The sequence below is a fragment of the Mustelus asterias genome, chromosome 9, assembly GCF_964213995.1.
Source record: "Mustelus asterias chromosome 9, sMusAst1.hap1.1, whole genome shotgun sequence".
NCBI lineage: Eukaryota > Metazoa > Chordata > Chondrichthyes > Carcharhiniformes > Triakidae > Mustelus > Mustelus asterias.
Window position 1 is genome coordinate 119,285,961 of NC_135809.1, and position 22,675 is coordinate 119,308,635.

A 22,675-nucleotide genomic window follows, 5' to 3' on the forward strand; every position below is an offset into this window, starting at 1 on the left:
ATAGAAAAGACCCAACTCGGCCCCTCAATTTTACACACATTGGGCAGGATTTTCCAGCCACACTTATCCCGAGGTCAGAAAATTCCGCCGGAGGTCAACAGACCTTTGCATGGTCCGTGTCCCGTCCGCTACAATTCCCGTGGCGGGTGGGATGGTAAAATTCCGCCCCTTATAAAGCGACAATAGTCAGGATCACAGAAAGCGAATTTGTTGGGGAGATGCTGGGTGTTACTTCCGAATTGGAAAGAGACCCAGATGCTTAACAGTGAAAGGAAGCATTAATTGTTTCAAAGTAGAATCCTGTACTTGTAACCCTATGTTATTATAATACACAAGCTAAGGAGCTGTGTTTAAATACCTGTTGTTCCAAGTGTTTATATAATCGTGCCAGGGCTTCTGTCTCACCTCCTTGCCATACAGCGGGACCAAGTTCACTTGTATCAAATCCTGGAAAACAGTACAAATAATTATGAAACCCATGTTTTCCACTGGGGAGGCGATGGCCTAATGGTATTATCGCTGAACTATTAATCCAGAAACTCAGCTAATGTTCTGGGGACCTGGATTCGAATCCCGCCTCGGCAGGTGGTAGAATTTGAATTCAATAAAAAAGATCTGGAATTAAGAATCTACTGATGTCCATGAAGCCAATGTCGATTGTCGGAAAAATCCATCTGGTTCACTAATGTCCTTTATGGAAGGAAATCTGCCGTCCTTACCCGGTCTGGCCTACATGTGACTCCAGAGCCACAGCAATGTGGTTGACTCTTAAATGCCCTCTGAAATGGCCTAGCAAACCACTTAGTTGTATCAATCGCTACAAAGTCTCAAGGGCAAACAGGGATGGGCAATAAATGCTGGCCAGCCAGTGATGCCCATGTCCCACAAAAGAATTAAAAAAATGTAAGACAATGGTGCCATCCCTCAGTGGAGTTTAAGCGCACATCCACCATCTCGCTGATCTACAATACTGAAAGCCAGGCTGAGGGTCCAGAATTAGTTCTCTTTTCTGCCAAATAGCATGATACAGCACAGAAGGAGGCCATTCAGCCCATCATGCCTGTGCTTATTTTTGATAGGGATATCCAATCATTCCCAACTCCTCATTCCCAAGAGCTTGGTGAATGTCTTTCCTTGAAGTGTTTATTTCTCATTTTAATGTTCATAATGAATCTGCTTCCATCACGATTTCAAGTCGTGAATTCCATATTACAACAACTTACTCATTAAAAAAAAGGTTCCATGTGTCGCTTCTGGCCCTTCCAATAATTACCTTTAAATCAGCTAAGAGTTCAAGCACCTACAAAAAGTCTACTCTTGAACCTTCTCTGTTCCAAGAAGAACAACCCCCATTCTTTCTGTTACCATTCTAGTAAATCCCTCCTTGACCCTCTCAACGGTCTCGACATCTTCCTAAAGTGTGGCCAGCCAGTGTTTTAAATACTTTTAGCGTATTGGCAACTCACTTTTTGCCTCCCTCTGTAAAACCAAAGGCTCATATATACTTCTCAACTTGTCCTGCCCTTTTAGAAATTTGCGTACTTGCGCCTCCACACTTCTTCGTTCCTGCACCCCTTTTAACAATTGTACCATTGAGTTCAGATTACCTTTGATCATTCTTCCTACAGTGTTGGACATTTAAGTGCAACACCACGAAAAAAAAGCAAGAATAAAACAGAAGGGGAGGAAAAAGCAACAAAGAAAATAGTTGGCAAGGAAGAAGAAAATAATGAGACAGCAATACATTACATGAGCTGGGTGTGAAAGCAATACAAAAAATGCTGATTAAATTGTGATCCAAATCAATTAAATAACGCTTTCACATCTCAACTTATCTTCCTGACAGTGAAATGTGGTCACAGCTGCCGAGTAGGTAAATGTGGTTAACTCTTTGTGCTGAGTAAGGTTGCACAAAATGTAATGAGATAAATGATTAGTTAATCTGCATTTAGTGTTGTTTGTTAAGGGATAAAGCTTGTTCAGGATATTGGGGGGAATCCATACCTTCTCCCTGAACAAGCAGACAGAACATTGGCTTAATGGTTCATCATAGGCTCTGTATAGACAAAAAAAAAGGTGTCCATGGCCCATGCCTGAAACAATCAGGTCCTTTGCTTATGCAACAGCTGGTCCCCTGTGAGTTGCCTTGAATGTAGCCAGTGTGGGTGAGCTGTGTCTGGGAACGACAGTTCTACATTATTCAAGAAGGGAAGTAGGGAAAAACCAGGAAATTACAAGCCAGTGAGTCGAACATCAGTGGTAGGGAAATTATTGGAAAAAAATCATCTCTGTTTGGGGAGGCAAGGATTAATCAAGGATAGTCAGCATGGTTTTGTCAAAAGAAGATCATGTCTTAAGGTGGTGACTAGGTGTGTAGATGAGGGTAGCGCAGTTGATGTAGTCTCCATGGACATCATTAATCATAGAATCATAGAAACCCTACAGTGCAGAAGTAGGCCATTCGGCCCATCGAGTCTGCACCGACCACAATCCCACCCAGGCCCTACCCGCTAATCCCTTTTTTTTTTACCCGCTAATTTACCCGCTAATCCCTCTAACCTACGCATCCCAGGACTCTAAGGGGCAATTTCTAACCTGGCCAATCAACCTAACCCGCACATCTTTGGACTGTGGGAGGAAACCGGAGCACCCGGAGGAAACCCACGCGGACACGAGGAGAATGCGCAAACTCCACACAGACAGTGACCCGAGCCGGGAATCAAACCCGGGACCCTGGAGCTGTGAAGCAGCAGTGCTAACCACTGTGCTACCGTGCCATTAAGGCTTTTGACGAAGTCCCACATGAGAGGCTGATGAAGAAGGTAAGAGCCCATGGGATCCTTGGCAATTTGGCAAACTGGATCCAAAATTGGCCAGTGGCAGGAGGTAGAGGGAGATGGTCGAAGGTTGTTTTTGTGACTGGAAGGCTGCATCCAATGGTGTTCCACAGGGATGAGTGCTGGGCCCCTTGTTGTTTGCAGTGGACATTAATAATCTGGATGTGAATGGAGGAGGTATGGTAAATAAGGTTGCAGCTGACACAAAAATTGGTGGTATGGTAAATAGTGAGGAGCAAAGCCTTAGATTATAGGACAATAAGGACAGGCTGGTTAGATGGGCAGAACAGTGGCAAATGGAATTTAACCCTGAGAAGTGTGAGGTCATGCATTTTGGAAGGATCAGAGGGATGTTGGTGTGCTTGTCCAGCGAACTCTGAAGAAAGCAGGACAGGTAGATAAGGTGGTTAAGAAGATATATGGAATACTTGTCTTCATTAACCAAGGCATTGAATATAAGAAGAGGGGAAGTTGTGATAGAGCTGTAGAAAACGCTGTTTAGGCCACAGCTGGTGTGCAGTTCACACTATAGGAAGTGATTGCACCCAGGGAAGGTGCAGAGGCGATTCACTAGGATGTTGCCTGGGTTGGTGCATTTCAGCTATCAAGAAAGAGTGCATAGGCTGGGGTGGTTTTCCTTGGAGCAGAGAAGGCAGAGGGTGGACCTGATTGAGGTGTACAAAATTATGAGGGACATAGATAGGGTGGATAGAAAAGAGCTTTTTCCCTTTAGCAGAGGAGTCAATAACCAGGGGGCATGGATTTAAGTTAAGGGGCAGGAGGTTTATAGGTGATGTGAGGAAAACATTTTGACCCAGAGGGTGGTGGGAATCTGAAACTCATTGCCTGAAAGGATGGTAGAAGTGGGAACCCTCACAACATTTAGGAAGTATTTAGATGAGCACTTGAAATGCAATAGCACACAGGGCTATAGACCAAATGCTGGAAACTAGAATTAGAATAGATAGGTGCTTGATGGCAGGCACAGACATGATGGGCCGAAGGGCCTCTTTCCGTGCTGTAAAACGCTATGACTCTAGGACATGCTACTTGACCAACTTGGAGACTACTGTACATCTACCAGAAAGGGAAACATTAACTCTTTCTCTCTCCACAGATGCTGCCTGACCTGCAGTGTATTTCCTGCATCTTCTTTTTCCACAGCAAAGAAGGAAGCTCATTTCCTACAATATGACAGTGACCACACTGCAAAACGACTTCATTTGCTGTGAAGCACTTTGGGATGTCCTATGATGGTGAAAAGGTGCTATACAAATGCAAGTCTTTTCCGTGTCAAAATATGCTTACCCAAATCATAGACTCCCTACAGTGTAGGAGGAGGCCATTTGGCCCATCGAGCCTGCACTGACAATAATCCCACCCAGGTCCCCAGCGAAACCCCATATAATTAACCTGCTAATCCCCCTGACATTAAGGGGCAGTTTAGCATGGCCAATCAACTTAACCAGCACATCTTTGGAGTGCGGGAGGAAACCGGAGAAACCGGAACACCCGGAGGAACCCATACAGACACAGGGAGAATGTGCAAACTCCACACAGACAGTCACCCAAAGCCGGAATTGAACCCGGGTCTCTGGTGCTGTGAGGCAGCAGTGCTAACCACTGTGCCACCGTGCCACCTGTGTGGAGCCAAGTGGCTCAGTACTGCTCCTCCTGGTTTAATATTAAAACCCGGGGCTGTTGTGGCCAGTTAACCATCACCCCACTGTCTCCACAAAATCCCACTGACCATGCTTCGATGTTCATTGCAAATAAAGACCACTTTTTCCAATTAAACAAAACTCTACAAGGATTCAAAAGATAAGCTTGCTAGCTACTTAAAAAAAAAAGACTTGCATTTGTATCAGTCAATGAAGTACTTTAAGAGGTGTAATGTGGGTGAACAAACTGCACGGCAAACTCCCACAAAACAGCAATTTGATAAAGACCAAACAATCTCTTTGTCATGTTGATTGAGAGATAAATTTTAGCTAGAATACCAGCAATAACTCTCCTGAACGTCTTCACATAGTGTCATGGGATATATTTTTTACATCCACTTGACAGAGCAGCATAGTGGTTAGCACTGTTGCCTCATGGCGCGAGGGACCCTGGTTCGATTCCCGGCTTGGGTCACCGTCTGTGCAGAGTCTGCACATTCTCCCCGTGTCTGCATGGGTTTCCTCCGGGTGCTCTGGTTTCCTCCCACAGTCCAAAGATTAGATTGATTGGCTATGCTAAATTCTCCCTCAGTATAGCCGAACAGACGCTGGAGTGTGGCAACTAGGGAATTTTCACAGTAACTTCATTGCACTGTTAATGTAAGCCTACTTGTGACTAATAAATAAATAAAACAAATAAACAGACAGAACCTAACCACATCGGAAAGGTAGCACATCCGACAGTGCAGCACTCACCCACTTGCACGAGGAGCATCAGCCTAGATTTTTGCATTCATGTAGATCTCTGCATTAAGAGTTTGTGATCGAGGGAAAATAGTTTTTTTCCCATGAGGTGTAAGTGTCCCTGACAAGGCCAGAATATACTACTTTTCCCGATTGCCCATGAGCTGCCTTTTTCAACCACTGCAGTGCATCTGGTGTAGTTATTCAGATAGTGTTGTTCAGAAGGGAGGTCCAGGATATTGGTGCACTGCTAATAAGGAATGGTGATAGAATTCCAAGTCAAGATTGGTGTGTTATTTGGAGGAGATCTTGCAGGTGGTGGTTTTCCTATGCATCTGTTACCCTGCTCTCTCTCAGTGATAGAGGTCACAGGTTTGGAAGGTGCTGTTGAAGGGGGCTGGCCAAGTTGCTGTCTATGAATCTGCTGCTACCAACTGAGCCACAGCTGACACACCTGAATGGATGGGGTCACTCCGAGAAAAAGGAGCGAATTGCGTTACAAATGCCATTACTATTTACCAAGCTCTTCCAGCGAAGGTACCCCATACATCTCATCATAGTTCTCTTGGATAGCTCTTGTGCACTTTTCCATCTGATCCAGTGTTACCGTGTTGACTGGAGCTTTGGGTAACTCCAGTCGCCGGATGATTGTTTGAAAACGTTTGAAAGTGAGTGGGGGTTTATTGCCATTCACCTCGATTATTCTGGAAATACATTACAGGTGGAGTTTATCATTCGCGGCAAGTATCATAAAAAAATAGATGAGATTTTTGCTTTAATAACAGCTGACACTAATTCCATAATTCTGTTACTGAAAATAACTAATTAAAAAAAGCCCAAAAATATAATTACCAAAACAAAGAAGAAAATGGGGAAAAATGCCTATCAGCACTGACAAGCAATAAATACATAGCTTTCAAAGAAAATGCACAAATATTTAAATCTGTTAACCACAATGAAAAGAATCTAATGCTCGAGTTATATAACTGTTCCCTGTCCCTTTATGCATTACCAGCCCAAACGTACTGTTCTCAGATAGGCGCCACATGTTTATTTGACTGAGTTCAGCCGGCACATGTTTAGAATGATGACTGGACCGCTTTCCTGTGACTGATCTGCTACATCACATGTCCTGCAGTGTGACCTTCCTCCCAATAATCCTAACACTAGGTGGCAAAATACAATATCTCAACCCTGCAAACACCCACACACAATTCTCACAGCGCAAGTACGTGCATATATAAGGACACCAGCAGTGGTTATGTTCAAATCTCCCCTGGGCAATTACATTCTTAAAAGTCTGGAAATCAAAAGCTGATTTTTTTCAGTAGAAGTGACAATGATGTAAAATATACTCCCAATTACAGCACGATATCTTTATTTTATAGCTATTGATTTAAAGTTTATTTATTAGTGTCACAAGAAGGCTTACGTTAATGCTGCAATGAAGTTACTGTGAAAATCCCCTAGTCGCCACACTACAGCGCATGTTTGGGTACACGGAGGGAGAATTTTGCATGACCAATGCGCCTAATCAGCATGTCTTTCAGACTGTGGGAGGAAACCGGAGCACCCGGAGGAAACCCACGCAGACACGGGGAGAATGTGCAGACTCCGCACAGGCAGTGACCCAAGTTGGGAATCGAACCCGGGTCCCTGGCGCTGTGAGGCGGTAGTGCTAACTGCCATCGTGAAATACATTCATAGGCTTGGGAGTTGAACTCAGGGCAATAGTCTCAGGATAAAGGGGTTGGTCATTTAGGACTTAGATGAGGAGAAATAGAGTTGTGGGTCATTGTGTATATTCAGGACTGAAATGTTGTGACACTAAAGGGAATCGGACAGGAACATAAAGTTGAGGTTAAAAATCAGCATGATCGGATTGATTGACAGACCAAGCTCGAAGGCTAAGTGACCTTTTCCTAATCCTATTTCTTATTCTGTTAGCGGTTGTCCGGAATGAGGGCACTGTACACTTTACAATTTCACTTCCTTTAAATGGTGCACTTTGCACCTTAAAGGGCCCTTAAACAAAAATTGCCAGCTTGATTGAAATTGATAAATAAAGTAATTTACCGGTCAACATCATACAAGGTATGCGAGTTCTGTACAATAACTTCTATCCCAGCATCCTTTGCCAGTTTCATTATGGTGGCATCCCTCGCCTTTCCAAAAGGTTCAGAGTCATATTCGAAAGTCAGTTGTGTCATGTTCCATTCCTGAGGGAAAATAAAACCTGTCATGTCACCATAGGGTGCTATGGTTACCCGAGATGGTTATGCCATTTTAAAGAGCAAACTCAGGAAAGTGGACAAGTACATAGCATGCTAATAGCTTAAACATGCACTAGCACCAAGATGTCTGTTTACACTCAAACACCCTACATGTAAATGGGAGGGTGGGCCAATATGAGGCTCTCTAGCATGTCAGGTAAAGGTAGGGGCGAGGGGAGAAAAGAGAGAGAGGACGCCTCCATCATGAGATGCCAACTCAGCCACCATTGAAACCTTTCTAAATAATGGCCTCTGCAGCAGGGCCACCATAGTGGATGGGGCGAGATCCTCCACAGTGTGACGTGTGGCCAGATAGACAGGAAGGACCTCAAAGCCATTTTGTAGGCCATCACTCAGAGACTGCCTCCAGGCAGCTTTCCTGGTCATCGAAGGTCAGGGGGCCTGCAGGCAAAATAACTCCCCTCAATTGACTTAAAGCTGTATAGGAGTGAATGCTCGATGTTATAAATCTGAATTTACCTTAAATAATCTTGGAAAGACATCAGTTGGTTGCCCTCGAACAACAAAAAGCCTGGATTTTAGTTTCCTTAGACTATTATCCAAGTCTTCTAAGCACTGGAGAAGAAACCTAGAGAGAAGAGTGAAAAAGGCTTGAGGAAATTATATTGAGGACATAAGAAAGAGGAGCAGAAGGAGGCTAAACCACTCTTCAAACCTACTGTGCCATTCCAAGGTTACGGTTGAACATGCACATCACTTCCGCTTCCCTCTCTCCACATCCCTTCTTTCATACAATGTTCAATAATCTATCAATCTCAGGCTTGAATGTATCCGTCAGCTCAGCAGCATACATAGGTCTCTGGAATGAAGAATGGCAAAGACGCACAACTCTGGGTGAAGGAATTCTCCCTCATCTAGTCCTAAATTGCCGACTACTTTGTACATATTTTGATGCAAATCGCAATCTCTGCTTGATGATGAAGGAATCCAATTTTGTACAATGTCATGGATTGATCAGGAACATCATTCGTTCACAACAATATCATAATATTTTGCAAAGTAGAAGCCAAGTTTCCAGGGAAAGGAATCTGCTGACTAAAGTGCAATGCAATTGTCTCCAGGGGCAATTTGGCATGACCAATTCACCTAACCTGCACATCTTCGGACTGAGAGAGGAAACCGGAGGAAACCCACACAGGGAAAACGTGCAAACTCCACACAGACAGATATTGATCATTATTTTCTCAAAAGAAAGAGTACATTTCAGATCGGAGATCATGCAAAATAATAGGTTGAATTTTTCTGCAGAAATAATGGCAAGGTTATCAGCACTCAAGTGTTATTAAAGTGTAAAATGAGCGTAAAGTTGACCACAACATCCCATGGCACGCATGTGGAGTTAAACATGGAAATTGCTGTCGGAGTTTCCCTGCTGCAGAAATTGTACTACTCTGGTATTTTGCCAAGGGAGGAATTGCAATACTTACATGATAGATACCCATGAACAGCCAAAGGAGGATTAGGGCTTGTCATCATTGTGATCAATCTCAATCATTACCACAATCACACTGGCACTGAAAATTAACTCAAATCAATTAAGGCAAAATACTGCAGATGCTGGAATCTGAAACAAAAACAGAAAATGCTGGAAAATCTCAGCAGATCTGTCAGCATCTGTGGATAGAGAAACAAGAGTTAATGTTAGCAGTCCGTATGACTTCAGGTTCTGGCAAATGGTCATTCTGACTCAGAATGTTCTCTCTCCACAGATGCTGTCAGACCTGCTGAGATTTTCCAGAATTTTCTGAAAATTAACTCCAAGCGTGGAGTCTCACTGCTTTAGATTTTAATTATTGGCAGAGAGTTAAAAAGTAAACAAATTTACTGTCAAATGATAAAAATAGAACTGATAATTAGGAAAGTTACGCAAAACGTGTATCAAATTTTTGGTTTGACCACTAAGTACTTTGTGTGATTCTGAATACATTACGAAAAAAAGGATGTAAAGGCATTCATGTGGGCACACACATACAAAGTGATTGTTTTGCAAACCTGTGTAAAAAGTTATTACCTGCTAACTTACACCTATTAGAGGAAATTTGCGGCAATGTGTCTGATTGCCTAGCAACAGACCACATAAAGTAGTTTGAATTTAAGCAATACATTTGTGGGATGTTGATTGATTAATGGGTTGGCTAGCATTTCGCTTTTGAAACCTGGGTCACATCCAATTTAGAGAGCGATAGATCTGGAAGTTTTGCCCCTAAGTTAGGTGGGAGAGTGTAATGGAAATTAATTCTGGACAACGTTGACACAGTGCATTGCGGGTGCCGTACAAAACTGCCCAGAACTGAAAGCAAACTGTCACGGTATTGGAAGTCTCACTCAGCAGAGGTTAATACTGGAGTATCCTGGCTTGGTGTTAACGTGGCAGCAGCTGCTTAAAAATGGGGTCAGTAGCCTCAGAGGTCTGAGGATCATTCGTACCCAGGGTCATCTGGATGCCCATTTGGCACCCTCATCGTGTCAGTTGTGCAGACACAGGAACGTGGGTTTGCTGTGAATACTCAGGTTGGGCTGTTGTTGAGTGGGAGAGAGAGACGAGGCCAACTTCTTTTCACCGGAATGGGAGGGGGGTTTTTAGTTCAGTCGGGCAGCATGGTCGGTGCAGGTTTGGAGGGCCAAAGGGCCTGTTACTGTGCTGTAATTTTCTTTGTTCTTTAGCAGTCCACAGTATTTCTGGGGAGCCGGGATGAATACTCCTGCTCCTTCAATTCCACAAATCGCAAATAATACAAATGTATGCAGCTGTTACCCCAGTGGCTAGCAGTGGTCCCATTAGCTTTGGGCCACTATGTCCTGTGTAAGCACAGTACGCATAGTGCTGGAGTTAAAGTCAACTCCCTTGAAATCACATGACATGGGACTACAGATTAGAAAGGAGCATTGCAATCGCAGCTTTACCTCTTTATCAAGTTAACAATCAATCTGACATCGGTGAGTAACAACAATCAATATAGAAGCTTGTCTGAAAGATAACATACTCTTGACATTTAGCTGAACAACCTCACCCTCAATCTCTCAATTTGTCTTACATATCACTGGGTGAAGTGTAGTGATATTGGACAAAGCTTTAAATTTGGCAGCAGTTTGCTATTGGATTAATAGAATCAGATAATCATACATTACAGAAGGAGGCTATTCGTCACATCATTCTCCTTGAAAGGATAGCTTTGTAAATGTATTCTTTCAGGCATTTTACCCAATTCCCTTTTGAATGTTATAACCGTGTCTGCTTCCAGCACCTTTTCAGGCACCACATTCTAGCTCACTGTGCAGATCCCATTCTTGTTCACATTGTCTCTGGTTCTTCTGCCCTTTGTTGTACACCTGTCCCTGGTCCAAAACTGTGTCCGCACATTTAACCAAGGCAATCCACAGAGCCGAAGGATTGGGTTAATGTTGCGAAAGAGAACTCTGATTAGCAAAAGGTAACAAAATCATTTCCCCATTTTACCAAAGAGTGGACAGTCAAGTAAAATTAGTATTTCAACACAGAATGTGGCACGGTAGCACAGTGGTTAGCACTGCTGCTTCACAGCTCCAGGGACCTGGGTTCGATCCCCGGCTTGGGTCACTGTCTGTGTGGAGTTTGCACATTCTCCTCGTGTCTGCGTGGGTTTCCTCCGGGTGCTCCGATTTCCTCCCACAGTCCAAAGATGTGCGGGTTAGGTTGATTGGCCATGCTAAAATTGCCCTTAGTGTCCTGAGATGCATAGGTTAGAGGGATTAGTGGGTAAATATGTAGGGATATGGGGGTAGGGCCTGGGTGGGATTGTGGTCGGTGCAGACTCGATGGGCCGAATGGCCTCTTTCTGTGCTGTAGGGTTTCTATGATTCTATAATGATAATGGGCACTCTATTAATTAATTACTACTACCTGCGCCATTCACTTCGCATTATATTAACACAAACATTCAATCCACAGTTTCTGATGCCTTCCTTACCATTTAATTTCTGGAGAAGATGCCTAGCCAGCTGGAAGACAGTGATAAATAGTTTAAAGTTTATTTATTTGTCACAAATAGGCTTATATTCACACAGCAATGAAGTTACTGTGAAAATCCCCTAGTTGCCACACTCCAGCACCTGTTTGGGTACACTGAGGGGGAATTTAGCATGGCCAATTCACACCTTTGGGAGGAAACCAACGCAGAGAACGTGCAAACTCCACACAGAGAGTGATCCAAGCCGGGAATCGAACCCGGGTCCCTGGCGCTGTGAGGCAGCAGTGCTAACCACTGTGCTGCCCAATAGTGGAGTTGATGCTTCTATTTAACAGGTAATTCCAGTTTCTGAGGGTGCAGGACCTGCATATCAATGTGACGCTCCAAACAACTGAATGCATTACGATAGCAATTAAACGGCTTGTAAACTTATTAATATCGTACTTGTGAAACGTTTTTATCAACGACTTTTATTTAAAAACCTTGGAAACGTTGCTGAAGTGTGCCTCTGTCTTGTTTGTCCTTATTATCGGCACTTGGAGTAACAGCGGAGAAGCTCTTGTGCACAAAATGTCTCTTCTGGTGAGTTATGTCGCCAGCCCAAAACCAACTGGGGAGGAATCAGGCACTGAGTCAAACATAATTCACAGCTAACTTGGTGCAAAGCTGCAGGAATTTTGCTCTAGATCTCCAACTCCCTGGGGGTCAGCAACTCATTGCAAATCTCCTTAACAATTAAAAAATATTACACGACGGCCATAAGGAAGACATTAAGTGTCTAAATTATTGCTACCTGCGCCGTTCACCTCGCATCATCTGAACACAAAAGGCAACATTCAACCCACAGTTTCTGATGGCTTCTCATTTTAACACATACTGTTGGTAGCTGCCACAATTATTGACTCTCATTCCCAGAAATGGGATCATTTGGGGTGGGGGAAAAAAAAGAGTTAAATAAAAACGACAGACCTCCATCTGTTGATCCGGATGTTTGAAGATGCTACGAAGCACGGATCCAAAATGTAAATGCATCTCACGGTGTCAGCCCCCGACAGGGAACGCTGTAAGGCTGGGTTGTCGTGAAGCCGAAGCCCCTTGCGAAACCAGTGCACCGAATTCAGCACCATCCCCTGACTCAGACTGATGGCAACCAGGAGAATTACACCCACAGACTCTGGGCAACCTCGCCCACCCTCTGTAAAACCACAAGCTGCAGCACTCGCACTGAGAGAATCTTAAACTGATGTAAACAGATCCGCCCAACTATCCCTTTACAACCAATTACTTTCCTTCCAGGAGCTTAAAGCAGCTCACGTCACTGAGTACAGGAGCTACTTACTGTTGGACATAAACAGAAGCCATAGAGAGAGCTCTGGGGTTTAACCTTTTAAGCTTCATTTGTGATTTGCCTTTTTGTAACAGTACTATTCCTTTAAGAGTCGGGGTCGCTTAGTTCAGTTGGCTGGACAGCTGGTTCATGATGCCAACAGCGTGGGTTCAATTCCTGTCCGGGTGAGGTTATCCACGATGGTGCCACCTTCAGTCCGAAAGACATGCTAGTTAGGTGCATTGGCTATGCTAAATTCTCCCTCAGTGTACCTGAACAGGTGCTGGAGTGTGGCGACTAGGGGATTTTCACAGTAACTTCATTGCAGTGTTAACGTCAGCCTACTTGTGACACTAATAAATAAACTTTAAACTTTAATCTTCTAGTCTTCTCTAGACATGGGGGAGATGCCAGAGGACTGGAGAATTGCAAACAATATGTTCTGGTTCAAAAAAGGTTGTAAGGGTAGCCCCAGCAATTACAGGAACATCAGTGTCAGGCAAGCTTCTTGGAACAATTATTTGGATAGAATTTGTAGTTACATGGAAAAATGTGGTTTGATCAGGAAGAGCCAGCATGGATTTCTAAAGGGCAAATCATGTTTAATTAACTTGCTGGAGCTTTTGAGGAGATAACAGAAAGGGCCAATGAGGGTAATGCTGTTGATGTGGTGTACATGGACTTTCAGAAGGCATTTGATACAGTGCCACACAACAGACTTGTGAGAAAAGTTACAGCTCATGGAATAAAAGGGACAGTACCAACATGGATACAAAACTGGCTGATTAGAGGAAGTGGAGACTATTGGTCAATGGATATTTTTCAGGCTGAGGAAGGTTTGTAGTTGTGTTCCCCAGGGGTCGGTATTTTAGTAGGGAAAACATGGAGTGACAATATAAAATAAGGTGTAAAATTCTTAAGGGGCGTAAGAGTAGGGGGACCTGTACATGTGCATAAATCATTGAAGGTTGCAGGGAAGTTGGAGAGAGCAGTTAATAACACATATAATATTCTGGGATTTATTAATAGAAGCAGAGTACAAGAGCAAGGTAGTTATGCTGAATTTATAGAACACACTAGTTAGACCTCAGCTGGAATATTGTGCACAGTTCTGGTACCACACGATAGGAAGGATGTCAATGCATTGGAGAGAGTAAATAAGAGGTTTACAAAAGCGTTTCCAGGGATGAGAAACTTCAGTTATGGGGATAGATTGGAGAAGTTGGGACCGTTCTTTGTGGAGAGAAGAAAGTTAAGAGGTGATTTGACAGAAACGTTCAAAATCATGAGGGGGCTGGACAAAGTAGATAGAGAGAAACTGTTCTCCCTTGTAAAAGGGTCAAGAACCAGAAATGATTTAAAAATCATTTAAAGTGATTTGTAAAAGAAGGAAATGTGATGTGAGAAAAAACATTTTCACACAACGACTGGTTTGGACCCTGGGATGCACTGTCTGGAAGTGCGGTTGAGGCAAGTTTAATCGAGACAGTCTGTGGTGGACCTCAGTTGTGCCTTTGTCCTATATGGACCACCGTTGTGTGTTTGTCATACCTGGACACATCCCCTCCCGGTTCGGTTCCTCCCCTCGGCACCTAGTATAAAGGTGGCTGTCTCCTCTCCCTTGTTCAGTCCAGGTTGGTTATTTGTTGGGATGTGCTCCTGATTCCGTTGTGAATGAAAGCCTACACTTGTATTGGCACACAAGTAGTCTTTCGCCTTATTGATAGCGCATCAATTTTATTCACAACAGTTGACCAACATGGAGCAGTTTCTAAAACCCGACAAGTTAGCATTAGACCCTCAAGAGGTCGGAGCCTCTGATAAATTTGACCATTGGCTGGACTGCTTCGAAGCATTTGTCGACGCCGCTACGGCCATCGACTCCGACGACGTTAAACTCCACGTGCTCCGCGCCCGGGTAAGCGAAGCTGTCTACGGTATCTTCCGGGACGCTGCTACATACGCGGACGCTATCGAACTCCTAAAAGGGCAGTTTCGAAGGAGCCCTAACGTGGTCTACGGCAGACATCTCCTAACTACCCGCAAGCAGCAGCCAGGAGAATCATGCGCCCAATTTCTGCGCGCCCTGCGGGTCCTAGCTCGAGCTTGCGACTGTAAGGCTGTTAAAGCAGCTCAGAACACGGAGGACCTGATCCGCGACGTCTATGTTGCGGGCATTGAGTCTACATACATTCGACAGCGTCTGCTTGAACAAGATGGCCTGGATCTCCAGAAAACGGCCACGATGGCTGAAACGCTAGAAGCGGCCTCTCACAACCTCGGGTCCTACCCCGCATCCCGTTCTATCGATGGCTCCACCGCGACGGCTGTTCCGGCAGGGCCCAAATGTTATGTTTGTGGCCTATCCAAGCACCCTCGGCGTTGCTGCCCGGCGAAGGATGCGATCTGCTCCAGATGCGGTAAGCTAGGCCACTTCGTTAAAGTCTGCCGGGCGAAGCCGATTCCGAAACCTCGTGGCGCCACGTGTGCTCCGCGGGCGCAGCCATCTTTGATGCAGGTGGCGGCTGCGCGTGAATTGCCATCTTTAATGCAGTCACCGGAAGTGCGGGAATCACCATCTTTGATGCGGTCACCGGATGCGCGGGAATCGCCATCTTTGAGGCTGTCATCAAGACGCGCCGAGCAGGAAGCTTTATCCGTGACGTCATCAGACGCGGACGAAGATGGATTCTTCCTGGATTCGACAGTGGCATCGATTTGCCTGGACCAGTCGCAGCCTCACCAACTCTCCAAGTCAATAATGGAGATCAAGGTAAATGACCATGCAGAAAACTGCCTGTTCGACTGCGGGAGCACAGAAAGTTTTATACACCCTCGCACAGTGTGTCAATATGCCCTTCCCGTGCGGCCCTGGAGCCAGACCGTCTCCATGGCCTCGAATTCCCACTCGATGGAGGTCCTCGGGTGCTGTTTGGTGACGCTGACGGTTCAGGGCACAGTCGACGAGCGTTTTCGGTTCCTCGTGCTGCCGCGACTCTGCGCAGCTGTACTGCTGGGGTTAGATTTCCTCAGCCATCATAGAAGCGTCACCCTGCAGTATGATGGCCCTTATCCCCCGCTCTCCGTCTGCAAGGTGCCGTCACTGCAGCGCCCCCCGCGCACCACCTGCAGTCTCTTGACCTTCAAGATTACCCCCCCCCCTTTATTCAATAATCTCACCCCGGATTGCAGGCCTACAGCCACCAAAAGTAGGCGCTATAGTGCGGAAGACCGGGCCTTTATTCGGTCCGAAGTACAACGTTTGCTCAAGGAAGGGATTATCCAGGCCAGCACCAGCCCCTGGAGGGCGCAAGTGGTCGTAGTTAAATCGGGGGAGAAACACCGCATGGTGATTGACTATAGCCAGACCATAAACAGATATACGCAACTAGATGCATACACTCTTCCCCGCATCGTGGACAGAGTAACCGCATCGCGCACTATCGGGTTTTCTCTACGATCGATTTAAAATCGGCTTACCACCAGCTCCCTATCTGCTCGGAGGATCGCCCATATACTGCCCTTGAGGCGGACGGTCGCCTCTACCAGTTCCTCCGAGTCCCCTTTGGTGTCACCAATGGGGTCTCAGTCTTCCAGCGGGCCATGGATCAAATGGTGGACCAGCACGGGCTACGGGCCACTTCACCGTATCTGGATAACGTCACCATCTGCGGCCATGACCTGCAGGACCATGATGCCAACCTACAAAAATTCCTCCGTACGGCCACTCTCCTGAACCTCACATATAATGAGGCGAAGTGTGTCTTTCGGACACGCCGCCTCGCCATTCTTGGGTACGTGATAGAAAATGGTGTCCTTGGCCCCGACCCAGCCCGTATGCGTCCCCTTATGCAGCTCCCCCTCCCTACTACCCTCAAAGCACTGAGAAGATGCCTGGGCTTCTTCTCCTACTATGCCCAGTGGGTTCCCCGTTACGCGGATAAAGCCCGTCCGCTTCTAAAATCGACCTCTTTTCCCCTGGCGGAGGAGGCCTGTCGGGCCTTCGATGACATCAAAGCGGACATCGCGAAGGCCGCGATGCACGCTGTGGACGAATCCATCCCATTCCAAGTGGAAAGTGATGCGTCTGACTTTGCCCTAGCCGCCACCCTTAACCAGAGGGGCCGTCCGGTGGCCTTCTTCTCCTGGACCTTACAAGGCCCTGAGATTCGACACTCCTCGGTCGAGAAGGAGGCCCAGGCCATCGTGGAAGCCGTCCGGCACTGGCGCCATTATCTTGCGGGCCAATGGTTCACCTTAATTACGGACCAGCGGTCCGTTGCCTTCCTGTTTAACACCAGGCAAAAGGGCAAGATTAAGAATGACAAGATCTTGCGGTGGAGGATTGAGCTCTCCACCTACAGATATGACATCATGTACCGGCCTGGGAAGCTCAATGAGCCCCCAGATGCCCTGTCCCGTGGATCATGTGCCAGCGCCCAACTGGACCAGCTACAGACCCTCCATAACTATCTCTGTCACCCGGGTGTCACCAGATTTTTTCACTTTGTCAAAGCCCGTAACCTGCCCTACTCCCTCGAGGAAGTCCGGACGATTACCAGGCAATGCAGGGTCTGCGCTGAGTGCAAACCGCAGTTCTACCGGCCAGGTAGGGCTCACCTTATAAAGGCCACTCGCGCGTTTGAGCACCTTAGCATTGATTTTAAAGGCCCCCTCCCTTCCTCTAACTGCAATGTTTATTTCCTGAATATCATTGATGAATACTCACGTTTCCCTTTTGCCTTCCCCTGCCCGGACATGACCACGGCTACAGTGATTCGGACCCTGAACACGCTCTTCACCCTGTTCGGCTTCCCATCCTATGTTCATAGCGACCGTGGGTCCTCTTTCATGAATGACGAGCTGAGGCAGTACCTGCTCGCCAAAGGCGTTGCCTGCGGCCGCACCACTAGCTATAACCCCAGGGGTAATGGTCAAGTAGAGCGGGAGAACGCAACCGTCTGGAAGGCTGTTCTATTAGTGCTACGGTCCAGGGGCCTTCCAGTCAGCCGTTGGCAAGACGTCCTCCCGGACGCATTACATTCAATTAGGTCACTCTTGTGCACAGCGACCAATACGACCCCTCACGAGCGGATGTTCATGTTTCCCAGAAAGTCCTCTTCAGTACTTCGCTCCCGGATTGGCTGATGTCCCCGGGGCCCATTCTGCTTCGGAAGCATGTCCGGGCCCATAAGGCAGATCCCTTGGTTGAGGAGGTCCAATTGCTCCACGCTAATCCTCAATACGCTTATGTAGCGTACCCGATGGGCGGGAGGACATGGTTTCTGTCCGTGACTTGGCACCCGCGGGTGCCCCTGAGGCCACCACGTCCTTCCGCCCCACTGTTCCCGGTGTTGTCCACTCGGAGACAGCTACGCCCCTCTCACCTTCAGTCCCAGTCTCCAATGTAGTGCGCCCAGAGCCTGTTGTGGCCCCCCCACCCCCCATTTCCGTTTCCCACTGTTCTCCATACGCCACCAGGGCCACAACTCACTCCTCTCACCCCGATGTACAGCTCGCTTGAGTCGCCGGAGCCGTCGCCACGCAGTACCCGACGACTGGACGGGACGACGGATCGGTCCGCTTCACACCATCTGGCGCCTTCTCTCGACGCTCACTGTATGGAGCCTGGGCCGACATCGCTCCCTGCTCGGATGACTCTGCGACCTGCACTACGACGATCGCGACGGCGGATCAAGCCACCGGTTCGTCTGGACTTGTGATTGTTTCCGCCTCACCCCCGTGTTGTTTTTTTAAAGGAAGGGGTGAATGTGGTGGACTTCAGTTGTGCTTTTGTCCTATATGGACCACCGTTGTGTGTTTGTCATACCTGGACACATCCCCTCCCGGTTCGGTTCCTCCCCTCGGCACCGAGTATAAAGGTGGCTGTCTCCTCCCCCTTGTTCAGTCCAGGTTGGTTATTTGTTGGGATCTGCTCCTGATTCTGTTGTGAATAAAAGCCTACACTTGTATTGGCACACAAGTAGTCTTTCGCCTTATTGATAGCACATCACAGTCAAGAGGGCATTAGATGATTATTTGAACAGAAACAATGTGCAGATGTATGGGGAAAAGGCAGGGGAATGGAACTATGCTATGATGCTCATTTGGGTAGCTGGTGCAGACATGATGGGCCAAATGGCCTCCTTCTACACCCTAACATTTCTGTGATTATCATTAGTCAGGACAGAAAGAAGCACTCCCTGCATTTTTTTGAATAGCATTATGGGATCTTTTAAATCCACCTGGGACATCGAATGAGACTCCGTTTAATAGGCAGTAGCTCCAAATGTGCGTGACTGCATTAAAGATTTCACCTACACCGAGGCCGAACTCAAGAGTGGGACTTCAACCCAAAATATTGAATTTGCGCCAAGAGTACTATTAATTGAGGCACAGCTGACACCAACAAATAAATCTAGTGTTGATAATCAACCCCAAGATGTGCATTCATTCATTGACATATAAAAAACATCTGTTCATGCCAGTTATGTCTTACAATCATAATGAATGTGTAACTTTATATTTCTGGTCAACATTAAAGGAATGACAGGAAATATTCTGAGGGTGTGTGTGAGGGGAAGGGTTCTATGTCTGGTTATGTATTTACGGCAGCACAGTCTCACCTACTCAATCTGATGTAATGTATGTATTTATGTCTGTGAGGATCTACGTTGTTTGGCTAGTAAACTCTATTTCACCTTTCAGCCATACTCCCTCCTCCCACTTTATCACTCCCCTTAATCTGGTTATGGTCACCTTCGTAAATGTATTTCATCCTAACCAAGCTGCATTTCAACACAGTCCAGTAAAACTTTCTCAAGCAGGGTAAAATGATCCTAGCCCTTATTAGAGAGTAGCCTTGTGGACATGTTACTAGATTAGTAGTCCAGAGGCCTACATTAACAACCTAGAGATTTTGAGTTCAAATCCCAGTACAGGAGCTGGGGAATTTTGAATTAAATTTATTAAATACATCTGGAATGAAATCTGGTCGCAGTGATCATGAAGCTATTGGATTGTTGTAAGAACTCAGCTAGTTTACCAATCTCCTTTGGGGAAGGAAACTGGTGTCCTTACCACCTCTGGCCTATATACAACACCAGAGCCACAGGAATGTGTTTGACTCGGCGGCACGGTAGCACAGTGGTTAGCACTGCTGCTTCACAGCTCCAGGGTCCCGGGTTCGATGCTCGGGTCACTGTCTGTGTGGAGTTTGCACATTCTCCTCGTGTCTGCGTGGGTTTCCTCCAGGTGCTCCGGTTTCCTCCCACAGTCCAAAGATGTGCGGGTTAGGTTGATTGGCCAGGTTAAAAAAAATTGCCCCTTAGAGTCCTGGGATGCATAGGTTAGAGGGATTAGTGGGTAAAATATGTGGGGGTAGGGCCTGGGTGGGATTGTGGTCGGTGCAGACTCGATGGGCCGAATGGCCTCCTTCTGCACTGTAGGGTTTCTATGATTTTCTATGATTTCTATGACTCTTAACTGCCCTCTGAAAATGACCCAACAAGCAAACCATTCAGTTCTGTCAAAACTGCTGCAAAAAGCTACAATTCACATGGGCTACAACAGTTCAAGAAGGCAGCTCAGCTCCACTACCTTTTCAAAGGCAATTAGAGATGGGCAATAAATGCGAGTGACACCCTCACCCTGTGAACTAATAAAATAAATTGTGGACCATGATATGATCACTAACTGCTCTGTTCGATACTCCAAGTAATGATATGCTTCATAAACCACACAATCAAATTCTTGCTAATTAATACTGTGTTAATAAAAAGTTGGGATTTTTGTTCGGAGGAGAAAGAAATCTTCGATCTGACAGGTTTATTTCAACTATATCCAGATCTCTAAAAGGCATGAAATTGATCCCATTTCCTTATTTAAATGCTCCATTGTTGTTAATATCATGAAGCTTCTGTTTGTTACATTAAATGACAATCATCTGCGTAATCTATTCTTAATGTCAACATGGGTTCTGCTTCATTTACTGGCTCTGGTCGCGAATTCTGCAGTCTGACCAACCATTGTACACAAAGATTTCTCATGCTCTGACTTTTATATCTTGTATGTATCCTCATATCCATGTTCCTTTGTTCCAGGGGAGGCGATGGCCTAGTGGTATTATCACTAGACTATTAATCTAGAAACTCAGCTAATGTTCTGGGAACCCGAGTACAAATCCCACCACGATAGATAGTGGAATTTAAATTCAGTAAGAATTAAGAATCCGCTGATGACCATGAAACTATTGTCAATTGTTGGGTAACCCATCTGGTTCACTAATGCCCTTCAGGGAAGGAAATATGCCGTCCTTACCTGGTCTGGCCCACATGTGACTTCAGAGTCACAGCAATGTGGTTGACTCTCAACTGCCCTCTGAAATGGCCAAGCAAGCCACTCAGTTCAAGGGCAACTAGGGATGAGCAATAAATGCTGGCCAACCAACAACGCTCATGTCCCATGAATGAATAAAAAAATCATTGGATACAGTTGGGATCATCTTCCTTCATAATTTTACCTTTAACAAATCATACCTATGTCCTTTATTGTTCTAATGAAATTAGCCCCAATTTTTCAAGTCTTTTTCTATCCACATTTGCTTTTATCAGCCAGCATCGCATTGAATCTATAATACACCATCTCTTCTACCTCAACTTCATTCCTACAGTATGGACATTTTCAAAGCACATTTTCAGTAAAACAAGCGATTACAACTTTCAGACCTGCGTTAGATATTCTCTTGGATATGGCAGCGACTGATGTTCCCATAAATGGTCTGAGCCTCTCACATTCAGGGATATTAAACCCTTTTTCCAATTATGTAATCGTATTAGCCAGTGGCATAATATTAGAACACTGTTGTGATCTGAACTGGATACTCTGCCCTTGCGTGTGTGTGTGTGTGTGTGTGCGCTCTCTCTCTAATCTCTTCAAGGGCAGATTGAGAAACACATGGCAAAATGAGGCCATGTATAAATCATTAAGCAGCTTTGCACCTTCTGACGTTTTAAGTTGAAGGAGCTTTAAAAATGTTTTTGTTGTTTTTTTTAATAACTTGAACATTCAGAGTAAGAAACAAGGCATATTTCATATACTTAACTCAATCTCATTTCTCAAAAACATCAGCAAAGTAATTAACCCCACACCTTGTTCCTTCTGTGAACGGACTTGCTGCCTTACTGTTGACGACATGCTTTTGTCCCCCGACAACATTGAATTGAATGATCAGTCTCTCTGCATTTTAAGCTGTCTCACAGTCCTGTACTGCTCAATAACAGTTCCTTCTACCGTTTAAACGTCTTGATTTTTGTTCAACTGGACAGCTTAAATATTAAATTTAAAAAGAACAAAAGAACAAGGAGTAGGCCAGTTGGCCCCTCGCCATTCAATAAGATCTTGGCTGATCTTTTTGTGGACTCAGCTCCATTTAGCCACCCGCCCACCATAACCCTTAATTTCTTTACTGTTCAAAAATCTATCTATCTTTGCCTGAAAACATTCAATGAGGTAGCCTCAACTGCTTCACTGGGCAGGGAATTCCACAGATTCACAACCCTTTGGGTGAAGAAGATCCTCCTCAACTCAGTCCTAAATCTGCTCCCCCTTATTTTGAGGCCATGCCCCCTGGTTCTGGTTTCACATTAGTGTTCTTTTTTGTTCAGATTCCACATCCACACCGTTAAACCTGCGCCCTCCCCCCCCCACCCCCCCACCCCCCCCTGCCCTCGCCCCTTCTTGGGTAAATTGGAACCAATAATAAAAATAGTCTTTGCATCAAATGATGATTTGTTTTTGGTCCACAGAGCACGCTTTACCGCTTCATCTCAGTACCCCATGCTGATGTACAACTTATTTTAACTGA

At 45.6% G+C, this 22,675-nt stretch overlaps 2 protein-coding genes across 2 annotated transcripts in view; both read right to left on the bottom strand.

Moving 5' to 3' along the window:
- Positions 1–12,697, bottom strand: part of cstf3 (cleavage stimulation factor, 3' pre-RNA, subunit 3) — a 146,907-nt gene extending 134,210 nt beyond the window's left edge. The window contains exons 1-5 of the mRNA XM_078220953.1: positions 12,453–12,697; positions 7,996–8,104; positions 7,319–7,461; positions 5,762–5,946; positions 359–447 (exon numbers count right to left, since the gene is read on the bottom strand). The gene's annotated coding sequence lies outside the window, so the exon portion shown is untranslated. The remainder of the gene's footprint in view (positions 1–358; positions 448–5,761; positions 5,947–7,318; positions 7,462–7,995; positions 8,105–12,452) is intronic.
- LOC144499282 (cryptochrome-2-like) overlaps positions 1–22,675 on the bottom strand; it is a 40,260-nt gene that overhangs the window by 12,588 nt on the left and 4,997 nt on the right. The window contains exons 3-6 of the mRNA XM_078221396.1: positions 7,996–8,104; positions 7,319–7,461; positions 5,762–5,946; positions 359–447 (exon numbers count right to left, since the gene is read on the bottom strand). Of these exons, the coding sequence (XP_078077522.1) occupies positions 359–447; positions 5,762–5,946; positions 7,319–7,461; positions 7,996–8,104 (526 nt within the window). The remainder of the gene's footprint in view (positions 1–358; positions 448–5,761; positions 5,947–7,318; positions 7,462–7,995; positions 8,105–22,675) is intronic.